We start from the raw sequence: 12,455 nt of genomic DNA, 5'->3' as shown, positions 1-12,455 counted from the left end.
AAGTTGCAGCTCTCTTGTGCTCAACGTCCCCAGGCTTCTCCAGGGACCTGTGCCTTGGTGATACTTTTCCTTCTCACTTTCCAGCCCTGGGCATTTCCACATGAAGATGTGTCTCTACTAGCAGGAAACGATCAGGCCTCCCACCATACCCAGCAAGGCCCTATGCTTGCTCAGGGGGCCAGTTTCCTTCTCTCCACCTTTACGTGGGAGTCACAGGTCAGGCCTGCCTATACATACAACTGTAGAAGGTAAACTTTTTTTTTTTAAAAGCCTCTCTCTTCCATTTTAGTGTCATATTAGAATAAGTTCAAAGGTTCAGTTAGGAGCCTTATGTTTGAAGTCTTTAGATAACTATATTTTTCCAGGCCCACTGCCCCCAGACCTATAATCCCAGATACTCAGGAGGCAGAGACAGGAGGATCCCAGTTCAAAGATGACCCCCTGGGCTACAGAGTGAGTTCCAGGCCATCTCAGGCAACTCAGTGAGATCCTATCACAAAATAAAAAATGAAAAGAGGGCCGGGGACACAGCTCCATGATAGTAAGTTTGCCTACCGCTGGGCTGGGGAGGCTCTAGGTTCAGACCCCAGTGTCACACTCACAAAGGTATTTTAGGTAAGACCCCTCAGGGGTCGATTTGTTCATCCCCTTTTCCTGGTGGCCCGCAATTTCAGCCCATGCCATCTTCAACAGAAGGAAGGAGGCCTCCCTCAGGGTACCAGTGGCTTTGAGGGGTTTTTAAGAATCTCCATCCAGGCCACCTGGGAAGTTCTTCCTTCCAGATCGGCTCCTTCCACATCTGTAACCCTTCATCTCATTTTAGGACTACGCTAGCCCGAGGACCAGCATCAGCAGAAGGGCGACACTGTTTGGGTCCCAACGGCAGTAGCAGCAGCTTCAGCTTCCAGGTGGGAAGAGGTGGGGGCCCGTCCTAGCTTCAGTCAGTACACAGCAGTGGCTTGCCGGAGATTTTCAGGTCATCGAAGGGTAAATAAGAAAGGAGCTGTGAGAGAGAGAGAGCGGAGAGACACAGAGTTAACGTCCTGAGGGATGGCAGTAGGGACCTGGGAAAGCTGAAGGCCAGATAGTGAGACAACTGAGCATGGCAGAAACCCAAAGCTTTAGACAAGATCTGAAATAAATCATGCAGAGAGAGTATCTGAGCTAGGAGTGGCCTCAGAGCTGATCCAGCCCATTGGCTTGTTTGTGTGTACGTGTGTATGTGTGTGTGGCTGTTGTTGGGGTGAGGGTTGGGGTGTGGAAGGGTTAGCATTTAATGTTTTGGATACGTTTGCTTGGTTTTTTGAGTCAGGATTTCACTATGTAGCTTTGGCTGTCTTGGAACTCACTATGTAGACCAGGCTAGCCTTAAACTCGTAGAGATCAGCCTGCCTCTGCCTCCCAAGTGCTGGGATTCAAATCATGTGCCAGCACATCTGGATAAATATATCTTTTTTAATGTATAGAAAATGTGAGTTTTGCCTCTTTATAAAAAAGGGGAGGGGCTGGAGAGATGGCTTAGGGTTAAGAGCACTGGCTGCTCTTCCAGAGGTCCTGAGTTCAATTCCCAGCAACCACATGGTGGCTCACAATCATCTGTAATGGGATCCAATGCCCTCTTCTGGTGTGTCTGAAGACAGAGACAGTATATTCACATACATAAAAATGAATAAATCTTAAACAAAAAATTAAAAAAAGTCTAAGACCTGAAAATCCCATGTATCTATTTGTATGAAGACATTTGCTTCAAGACACGTGCAGCCGTGTGTGGGGGTGTTGTTCCTCCCGTTCTCCCAGGCCTCACTGTGCCATGGTCTTCCATCTGGTTAGCTTCACCGAGTCACTCCTGTTGGAGTCTATCTTTGGGCTCCTTGGGCCTGACCAACTTAGGAAACTGGTCATAGGCTGGAGTGGGTTGGGGGAGAAGCAAATGCAGCCCAATATGTCACAGTGGGTAAAAAGTAGTTCTGTTCTCTCCCCGCCCCCCCCCCCCCCAGCAGTTTCAGGGGATTGAGGAGTAGAGGCAGGAACACATGTAACTTAGGCTGGCCTTGAACTTGCTATGTAGATGAAGATCTTCAGGTTTTCATTCTCCTCCCTCCATTTCCTAAGTGCTTAAATAACAGGCACGTGCCACTTTATGTGTGGCGCTGGGTGTTGAACCCAGGGCCCCTCATGTGCTACGCAAGCACTCTGTCAACCAGGTTACACCCCGAGCCTGACCCCAGCACTGTTACCTGGTGAGCATCGTTTGCCTACTGAATGTGCCTAACTCTGTTAGGTGAGAGGTTCTGCAAGGCAGAGGTATGTATGTCTCTTACATCCTCGGCCAGGTCCTGGGGTGTCTCATCTTCTATGTTCAGCAGCAGGGAGTCAGCACCGGCCTCGCACAGAGTAGAGGAGATGCTGTTGAGACCCCGGCCAGCTGCCAGGTGTAAAGGTGTACACCCGTTGAGCATGCGGGCATCTACCCGGGCACCAGCCTGGAGCAGGAACTGAACCAGGCTGCGCTCCTGGGTTTCCACAGCCAGGTGCAGTGCAGTCTTTCCACTGGTGCCCTCCTGCAGAGGAACAGGGATGTCAGCCACACATGTTATGAGGCAGTGTGCCCAGCCTGTGCTCTGGAGATGGGCTGTCAACATGTTTGACACTGGCAGGGGACCTGTGGCTAGAGCAGATGGTGGCAGGTGGTGGACCAGGTAGAGCCTTACCTGTACATCAATGTCAGCTCCATTCTGAAGCAGCAGTTCTATGAGTGGCTGGTTCCTCTGCAATGTGGCGATGTGGAGACAGGCCAGACCTGGGGTGGAAGAGGACCCGGGGACTTGCTGTTTGGTGTCTAGTGATCCTTTTCTGCAGGGACTACCCTGCCCTTTAGCCTCAAGGGACCCCTGCCTACTCAATGCCTCTAATCACAGGACTATTAAAATACAACCTCCCCAAAATCCCCTCAGAGGTCTGAGAGGAAAGGAACTCAAAGTTTCCACTTTTTCGGTCATGTTACTGAAACTTTTATGCTTCAAGGCTCAGGCTGCTGAGTGACAGCCCCAAACACACATGGTCTTCCAGTGCACACAGCCACCCCTGCTAACTCTAGACTTTTACCTTCAAGCCCAGGCAAGGCTCCTCAGAGCTGTCTGGGGAATCCTCATGGCCCCAGTTTCTACCCAGGGGTCACCTCTTCCTATATGCCCCATGGCTTTTATTTTGCTATTTGCCTTCTGGCCTAGAACTGCTTCCTTTCTGCAACCTTGCTTATAATAGAGATTTAGATTAAAATTTACATCCTTTGTCTCTGTTCAAAGGCTCCCGACTCTGAGGATTTCCCGATAAAAATTACCCTCCAACCCTGCCACATCCCTGTCCTCCTCCTCCCTCTAGTCTACCCCAGCACCCACTTCCTTTACACGCACACACAATTCACAGTGTGTTATTTATTATTTGTCTCACTCTTCCTTGGTCTTGCTCAGAGGTGTTAAGTCCTGCTCGCACCTTGCCAGTTTTTCAGTTGGAGGTCCAGGGGATGAGAAGGCTGTCTGCCCGGCTCTGGCTGCTCCTCCAGCAAGCAGCATGCACAGGCCAGATTCTGGCGCTGACAGGCGACATGCAGGGCTGTGTCACCGTGTTGATCTTGCAGAATTCGGCTGGCTCCCTTCAGCACCAGTGCCCGGACGATGTCTGGCTGATCCAGATGAACAGCCAGATGCAGTGCTGTCTGTAGGTATAGATGGTCACTGGGTCACAGAACTACACTGCAGCAGGTTCCTACCCGAGACCACGTGGGGATACAACCACCTCTAACTCCCAGGAGCCTCTCTGGAAGTAGCTGTAAGGTCATGGTTGGGTCTTCTGTGAAATTACTCCTAAGCCCCTCCCCAAATGCTTGGGACCCCAATTCTGGAAGTAGGCTGAGGGAAACAGTGCCTTGCCCTTAATCCCTGGAGAGATTTGTATCATCCTCCAGGGTTTGTCTGCAGGGGCTAGGCGAGGGGAAGAAAGACAGAGGAGCCAGGGCCATTCCCTTGACAACTCCTCTCTTTTAGGGTCAGTTAAGTTGTCATTTCTTATATTCAGCCTTCCTTGCCTGGCCCACAAAGAGGCCAGAGCCCACTGAAGCTGGAAAGGCCTTCAAGACACTTGTCACTGTGCTGTATAACTAGGTCCCAGTGATGAGTCTGTAGGCACCTCGTGGGCAGACACTGCTTCCTCCTTATTCATCTTTGCATTGCAGCTTCTGGCACCGTGTCTGGTGTCTGGCAGATGGTTTGGCTGCTAGGGATGGCAACAGGTATCTGGGCATAGCCTTCTCTCTGTACTTACCTGGTAAAGGTTGTTCTGAATGTCCAGGACTTCTTGGGGCAGGAAAGCCAAGCAACAGAATAGCACCGACGGGGCTTCATGAATTACTGCCAGGTGGAGAAGCCTGGAGCAGGAGAGGGCTAGGGTCAGAGCCCAGGTCAGAGAGGATAAGCTGGCATCTCGGGGTTAGAATGGATACATCAACCTCTAACTAGCTACCCACAACCAAACAGGTGCAGGAAGTGAGAGTCTGAGCCAGGAAGTGAGGGGTTGGTACAGGAAGCCAGGGATTCTGGAGGTGGGAGCTCCAAGCTCCGATGGTTGGACCTGTAGAGGGCCTTGGCTGGGTGGGCATGTGGGCAGGGTGCTGACAGGACAAGGGCCTTCCTGTCCAACTGGCCCACACCCAGCTCCCTTTTGCCCCTAGGGCCTTGCCAGGCCAGCTGCGGCTCAAAGCTAAACTGAAAGCCGCTGCAGGAACACAGAGGGGGTTTCCAGGGCCGAGCTACCCACCTCCCCACAACAGGGCAGGAGGAGGCAGATGTGGGGTTCCCCCAGCAACTCAATGTCATACATTCCAAGGAGAAAGCACGGCATTTCGAACTTCTGCCTTACCCTCAGTCTGCACAAGCCATATGGGGTCTGGTCATAAACCCTCCCCTGGGTACAGCTCTAAGGAGAGTTTAGTGTGGTACAGAAAATAGGTTTGATGGGGAGCAGAGTGACAGGGGTTGTTAAGTTAGGGCCAACGGGGCAGTTGGGATGGGAAGTTCCAGTCTTGGGGTTTCCCCACATTAGGTGGGGAAAATGAAAACCAGGGTTAAATGGTCTAGACCTGGACAGTTGCCTTGGGGCAACTTGGCTAAAGGCCTGTCTGGGCTAGGGAGGGGGATACTTAGGCAGGAGGGGGGCAAGCTTTTGCTGTAGGCAGGCAGTAAAGGAGGCCAGGAGAGAGTGACGGAGGGAGGGAGGAACCACTCTGGAAATCCCCTCGGCCAGGGCCTGCTCTCTGGGTCACATTCCTGCAGACACCTCCCTTTCTCCCTCAGTCTCCCCTCCTCCCGGCCACTTCCTTTTCCCACTTCCACACTTCCCACAGTCCAGCCACCTCCAAAGGAGGGAAGATGTCTGCTGGGGAGCCCTGATGTCTCTCCACAAACACACAGCACCTGTCTCTAAGCAGGGCTGCAGCTCAGAGGCTAACTGTGGAGGGCGGCTTGAGAAGTTGTGCATGGAACTCCCAAGAACTCTGAGGTCAAGGTTTGTGCCTGGTACATGGAATACAAGAGGCTTACCACCGCTCTCCTGCTGAGCTCACAGCGTGGTGGAAACTATCTTTGCCAGTATCCACCCAAGACCCCTACATCTCCAACAAGCAGGGCAGGGCAGGGCAGGGCAGGTTCCCCTGCATTCCAGTATCTCATCTAGGACTCTAGCCACCCCTGCTCTGTCATCCCCAAAGCCCAGCCACCTCTTCTGCACTTGATACCCTACACACTTGATAGCCTCACGGTCCAGCTGCACCTGACTTCAGCTGGGCCTAGGGGAGGAAAGGGAAGATCGAGAGATAAGACAGGGCAGTAAGGAGAATTTGGGGAGTTCAGGAGGTGCAGGGTGTTGGGGAGGCTGACCAAGCCATTACTTCCCTTTTCTCAGCAGAGGAGGAAGTGAGCTGGGGCAGCCAGCTGGCTATCCTGTTTGTTGGGAGCAAGAATTCTCAGTCTAGTCCTTCTTTTGGAACCAATTCCAAACAGGCACCCAGGCAGCATCCTTATTCCAGGCTTCCTGGACTCAGATGACAACCTGTAAATCTGGTGCTGTCTTTTTTTCCTCTGGTTAGGGTGTTCTGAAGTCAGGCACTGGTATCCCAAATATTGAGCAAACGGGGACACCCCTTCCCCCAATAAGAAAAACAAAAACTGAATTGGTTGCTGGGGGAATTCCTCTTCCCAGGGGTGGGTCACTGGTAGATTTTCAAGATTCCGGCTGGTGTTCTAGGTTACAAGGGCCCTGCTAGTTCTGTCCACTCCCAAAAGAGATGATGATGTCTATTTTTTTTTTTTTTTTTTTTTTTTTTTTTTTTTTTTTTTTTTTGGTCTGAACCTAGCTACAGCTTAAAAGCACGCTGCAAGTTAAGTTTGGAGTTTGGAGAAGGGGATTGACCCTTCCAGGGCGGGTGCTGTAAGGGTCTGTCCTCTCGGGTGATGAAGTGGTGGTGGGTGCCCAGCCAGTTGCAGCTCCTAGGGAGGTTCTGACTGAGCATCCCGTCTCAGCCTAGCGAGGTTACTCACGTGTCTCCATCCTCAGAGATGTATGTGAGTGCCTCGAGTTGCTGAGGGCTCAGCCCTCCCGCGGGGGGCAGCGGCGAGCCTGGGGCGGGTGGGCTTGGATCCTTGGCTTCGGGTCTCTCCAGCAAGGGCAAGGACTCAGTGAGAGAGGAGGAGGCATAGGTGGAGTCTGCTCGCTCTCCATCCGCATCTTCCTTCTCTGGTTCCTTGTCGGTCTCCGGAGCGCGGCCCCAAGGCTGTGGGCAGCCGCTGTGCGATGATCCGGAGACTGGGGCCGCAGTAGGCTCGGGCAGGGAGCGCAGAGAGCGCAGCGACTCTATGCCGGAGTCGCACTGGCTGTCGTCCGCCTCGTCCGGCCCCTTCCGCGCATCCGACATACCGGCCGAGCCAGCCCGGGGTCCAGGGTCCAGCGGGATCTAACTCTGAGGTTAGGAAAAGTGCCGCGCGTTTTTCCGGGTTTGTGTGTCCACCTAACAGAACCAGAGTCCCTCTCCGAGCGGCTTCATTACCTGGCTGTGCAGGCTCGGGGAGCCGACGAGAAAAGCGAGAGGTCCAGGGCTCCGGCCAGGTCCACCGCAGCTGAACAGTCCCTAGTCAGATCTTCTCTCTCGCCCCGCCCCCGGGCCCAAGAAGTGACCACCAGCCTCTGCCACGCCCACAGCCCCGCCCCTCAAAGGCGCTTCCGGGTAGAGCCCCGCCCCTCCGGAATCCCCCTGTTTGCTGCTTGCATAGGCAGGGAGTCTCTGGTTACCGGTCTTGACTCACTGCTGCGTGGATTGTTTCGCCCATTCATTCATTCATTCACTCACTCACTCACGCTTCCCCTTCCCTTTTATTTCATTCACTAATTCTATGCATTCGTTCGTTCCTTCTTTTTAGTTCTGTGGTGTCTTCATTTATTCGTGCAATTGTTTAAAAAGTGGAATTTTTGATTTTCTGCATAAACTGGCTACTTTGTGGGGAGTAAGGTTGGTGGGTGGTGTCTTAGCGTTTCTGTTGCTGCAACGAAACACCCTGACCAGAAAGCAAGTTGGGGGAGGGAAGGGTTTATTCGGCTTATACTTCAAGATCATAATCCAGTATCAAAGGAAGTCAGTACAGAAACTCAACCAGGACATGATCCTGGAGGCAGGAGCTCATGCAGAGGCCATGGGGGTGAGGGCCGTCCTGCATACTGGCTTGCTCCCCATGGCTTGCACAGCCTGCTTTCTTATAGAAGCCAGGGCCACCAGACCAAGGATGGCAATCATCCAAAATGGGGTGGTGGGCCCTCTCCATCAGTCACTAATTAAGAAAGTGGCTTACAGCTGGATCTCAGGGAAGCATTTTAATCAAGGTTTTCTTCTTTCAGATGACTCTAGCTCCCACCAACTTGCCTGAGCAGCCACACAGATTGGGGGTGAGGGCTCTGCTTGCTATCCTCTGCCTATTTTTTCTCAACTTCTCTTGCCTTTTCACCTTTTTTCCAATCAGTGCTCAGGGGGATTGGTAAGTGGGGGTGTACCTATTATTTTTAGGGGAGCAGCTTTTCCCTGGGAAATCTTCATAGACAGTCTCCTGCGTCAACTCCCCTGATCACAGATTTGACAGGAGGATGTGATTTGGGGAAGTGGGTTTTCTGGGGCAGACTTATCTAACAAGTCATGGTGGTCATGGGGTTTCTTCTTCCTTACAGGGTGTGTGCACTGGCCTTTGGTGGGTACAGGAGATAGCTACCCCCAGTAGTCAAAGAAGTTTACTTCCTCACAGTGGGGACAAGATGGGGAGACCCCCAACACTATTGAAGTCTTTCCCCTTCCTTCCTGCTTTTCCTCACATACCTAGGATTCGAGAGACCACCACCCACAGGTGACCCCTGAGCTGAAGCTTCTTGCTGCTCATTTCCTGGGGCTAGCAATGCCCTTAGAAGACCATCGCCAACCAAGGGAACAGCTTCATTACATCTGTGGCACTGCGGGGGGTTGGGGGGAGGGAAGAGCTAGGAGAGGTAGCTATTATAAGCCATTCTCTTCTGCCCTTTCCCCCAGAACCTTATTTTCTTCATCCATTCACTCATTTACAAACATATGAAGCCGCTCTTAAAAATGACTCAGGTTCAGTTCCCAGCATCCACGGGTGGGCTAACAACCATCTGACATTTGATATGATGCCCTTTTCTGACCTCCATGGACACTAGATATGAGCACATACAGGCAAGACACTCATACACATAAAATAAGGATAAATAACTCTCATTTATTTATCTATCTCAGTTTGTCAAGACAGGGATTCTCTGTGCAACCTTGGCTGTCCTGAAACTCACTCTGTAGACCAGGCTGGCCTCGAACTCAGAGATCCACCTGCCTCTCTGCCTTCCAAATACTGGGACTAAAAGTGTGTGCCACCATTCCTTTAATAATAAATAAATAAATAAATAAATAAATAAAATCTTTGAAAGTTTCTGGCAATTACAACATAGAATGTTTGTCACACAGTAGGGTCAACTACTTACTCAGTGGGGAAAGAGACAGAGTTGGTTCAACTTGAGCTGGAGACGGTGAGGGAAAGGGTTGAGAAGACCCTCCTCTCCTCCCAGGAGTCAATGTAGGTGATCTTAGCCGAGATGCATAACATTGGGGACATGGAACCTGAAGAGGACACCTCCTGTAGCCAGGCAGGACCTCCAGTGAAGGGATAAGGACATCAATCCACCCGCAAAACTTTTGACCTCAAATTTGTCCTGTCTAAAACAAGTATAGAGACAAAGATGGAGAAGAGACTGAGGGAACGGCCAACCAATGACTGGCCCAACTTGAGACCCATCCCATGGGCAAGCACAAGTCACTGACACTATTAATCATACTCTGTTGTGCTTGCAGACAGGAGCCTAGCATAACTGTCCTGAGAGGCTCTACCCAACAGCTGACTGAAACAGATGCAGATACTCACAGTTAAACATTGGACTGGTCTTGTGTGGAAGAGTTGGAGGAAGGAGTGAAGGCCCCAAAGGGGATGGCAACCCCACAGAAAGACCAACAGAGTCAACTAACCTGGACCCTTGGGAGCTCTCAGAGTCTGAACCACCAACCAAAGAGCATACACGACGCCGGGCAGCGGTGGCGCACGCCTTTAATCCCAGCACTTGGGAGGCAGAGGCAGGCGGATTTCTGAGTTCGAGGCCAGCCTGGTCTACAGAGTGAGTGAGTTCCAGGACAGCCAGGACTACACAGAGAAACCCTGTCTCAAAAAACAAAACAAAACAAACCAACCAACCAACAAACAAACAAACAAAAAAGAGCATACATGAGCCAGACTGAGCCCCGCCCCCTGCACATATGTACAGCTTATATCTCCTCGTGGGTCCCCCAACAACTGGAGTGGGGGGCTGTCCCTAATGTTGTTGTCTGTCTGTGGAATCCATTTCCCAATAGTGGGAATGAGTCTAACTCTCTCAGAGGAGAAGGGGATGGGGGAGGGATTCTGTAAGGGTGGGACCTGGAGGGAGGCAGCAATTAGTTAAAATAAATAAATAAAATTAGTTAATTAATTAATTAATTAAAGGAGAGCGTCCTCTCACTCACTGCTCTCTGTCTCACTGGAGGACTAACAAGAGAATGTGCTGAGCATAGCAGGTTGGAATCATGACAGGACAGCCAAGGAACGGAGGCATCCATTAGGAATGCAGCTTGGAGGTAGATGCTGCACCCGGTAAATGGACTACTTTAGGTTTGATCGTTAGCACTAAACCCCGAAGTCAACACCCTGAGCAAAACAAAGAATAACTGAGCAGACACTCCCCTGGGGTTAATGTGACTTCAGAAGTTTTCAACATCCTCTCTTGTATGCATCCCTCCCATTCTCAAAATCTAGAGCAAATGCATAAGCCGTGGGTTAAAAAAAACACCTGAGGCCCAGAGAGGTCAGCTGGCTTGCCCAATGTTTTATACGTTTCCTTCAGTGAAACTCTTACCAAGGTCTAAAAATCATCGATGGGGGAAACCGACTTAGGGGAATGCAAGGGACCACTTTTCTAATTCACTAAGAAACCACATTTATGTGTGTGGTCCCGAGCCCTAACAGGTGTGTGGGAATCCCTGCATTAACCACATGGGGTCAGCATTGAGCCACCTACGGCCTCAGCCAAAGCTCCTATACTCTGTCAGGGAGTCTCTGTCACTTCAGGAGTCTGGAGAAGGACCCCAATGGCAGTGTTATCTCAAAGAATGCTCACTGGCCTTTGACTCGAACTGTAATGTGGTCACCTCCTGACTTTTCTCAACATCAGCCCTCTCCCAGTGGGGCCACTCAGCCCCCCCATTTCTAGCGGTGTCCTCTGCTTCCCTTTGGACAGCCCTACTTCCCACCTCTGCCCACTGCGTTAGGCTTATCTTCAGGGAAACAGGCCCAGTTTCCATGGTGACCAGGCGGTCAGCTTCTTCCACTGCCCCTCCTTTCAATTCCCCATTCCTTGGTGCTTCCAGGGAAAGATATTGTCTACGACCAGAGAGGATGAGGGTAGTCTCTTGAGAGTTCTGGAGTTGACCAAAGGGAGTTTGTCCCTCTTTCAACTGTCCCCTGAGGTAGAGTCCCCTGAAGTAGAGACAGTGGGAAATCATAACCAAATGGAAAGTATGAGCCGTCCATGTAGGTCAGGAAAGCCCTGTGCTGGGGACCTCCGCTGTCTGTGGTGAACACAGACTGGTACCAGAGTGAGGGGCTGTGAGGCAGGTGGGGGGAGCCACTGGGATGAGGTACCGAGATTCCTCTTGTGTCTCGGGTGCAGATGAGGTGGTTTTCCTTTTGGAGTCTACATGTGGACTTTTTGATCCAAAGAGGGTCATTCAAGCTGACACTTCAGAGAAGTAGGTGGCTGGAAGCCCATCTGTCCTCACTTGGAAAGGAGAAATAGGAAATAGGAACATGGAAGCAGAAGCACTGAGGGGGTCGGGGGAGGCAGATATGGGGATGGAGGGAGTGGATCTCCTGACCTGGAGGAGGCAAGGGAGCACCTGGCTCCTCAGTATGCATATTTGCATATTTCCTAAACCCCCCCCCCCCGAGATCAGATATGATAGCAAAACCACTTCAAGGTCACTTTCTGCTCCAAAGGAACTTCCGGTGTTGGGAATTAAAGCTAGCTCTTCGTGAATGCTACACAAGTGTTCTGTCACTGATCTACAAACCCGATCTACTACCTAACCCCTTTTTTGGGACAGCATTTTGGTATATAGTCCAAGCTGGCCTCAAGTATTGATCCTCCTGCCTCAGATGTGTGTCACTTCCCTTCCCGAAGAGACAGCTCTGAAGTCTAGGAGTCATTCTGTGGGCGCTGGCAGTTGGTTTCATAAGTACCCACTTGCCCTCCATATATATACCTTGGTTCCCGGTGGGTAAGGAAGAACAGTTACTGGATGACAAAGATCCAGGCAACACAGTAGGCTGGCACAGTGACTATACATACCCAGAACGACCGTGGCTGGCCTTGATCACACTCTATTATAGTGATTGGTTTGCATGTCTTCTCTTCAACTAGACTGTGCTTTTCTGAAGGTAGGAAATTGTATTTTATGTCTATACAGGACATACAGTAGGTGCCGAGTACTTGCTTATGGATGCACCAGGCATGCGCGCACACAGAACGCTGCCAGTCTCTTGTGTGTCCTAGCCAATGCAAGGAAAAGCAGCCGTGGGTGGGCGGCACAAAAGGCTTGGCTACCGGCGGTCACGGCAGTCACTCAGCTTGCCTGTGGTCTGTGACTTTGCCTCCCTACCCTGGCAGACTAGTGAACTTTTTCATTGTACCCGTGAGAGAGGAAATAAGGATGAAGAGAGAGAAGCTGCTAGTCTAAGGTCACACAACTTATGGTAGAGCCAGAATTAAGAGAACTC

At 51.2% G+C, this 12,455-nt stretch overlaps 1 protein-coding gene across 2 annotated transcripts; it reads right to left on the bottom strand.

Annotated features, from left to right (window-relative positions):
• Nucleotides 1-333: 333 nt before the first annotated feature.
• On the bottom strand, nucleotides 334-7,238 carry Nfkbie (NFKB inhibitor epsilon). Of its 2 annotated transcripts, none has more exons than XM_034521052.2 (6): nucleotides 6,591-7,238; nucleotides 4,321-4,423; nucleotides 3,493-3,715; nucleotides 2,712-2,800; nucleotides 2,322-2,561; nucleotides 334-1,003 (listed from the first exon to the last, which is right to left on the bottom strand). In XM_034521052.2, the coding sequence occupies exons 1-6, from the start codon at nucleotides 6,962-6,964 to the stop codon at nucleotides 938-940; spliced, it is 1,095 nt and encodes a 364-aa protein (XP_034376943.1). In that variant the 5' UTR covers nucleotides 6,965-7,238; the 3' UTR covers nucleotides 334-937. The 2 variants fall into 2 exon arrangements, with proteins under 2 accessions (XP_034376943.1, XP_034376944.1); XM_034521053.2 differs by having other exon boundaries at nucleotides 751-935; nucleotides 6,591-7,107.
• Nucleotides 7,239-12,455: the final 5,217 nt, after the last annotated feature.

Source organism: Arvicanthis niloticus, chromosome 17 (genome assembly GCF_011762505.2).
Source record: "Arvicanthis niloticus isolate mArvNil1 chromosome 17, mArvNil1.pat.X, whole genome shotgun sequence".
Classification (NCBI taxonomy): Eukaryota; Metazoa; Chordata; class Mammalia; order Rodentia; family Muridae; genus Arvicanthis; species Arvicanthis niloticus.
Note: the sequence above shows the minus strand (reverse complement) of the source record. Positions and strands in the feature narration are given on the sequence as shown.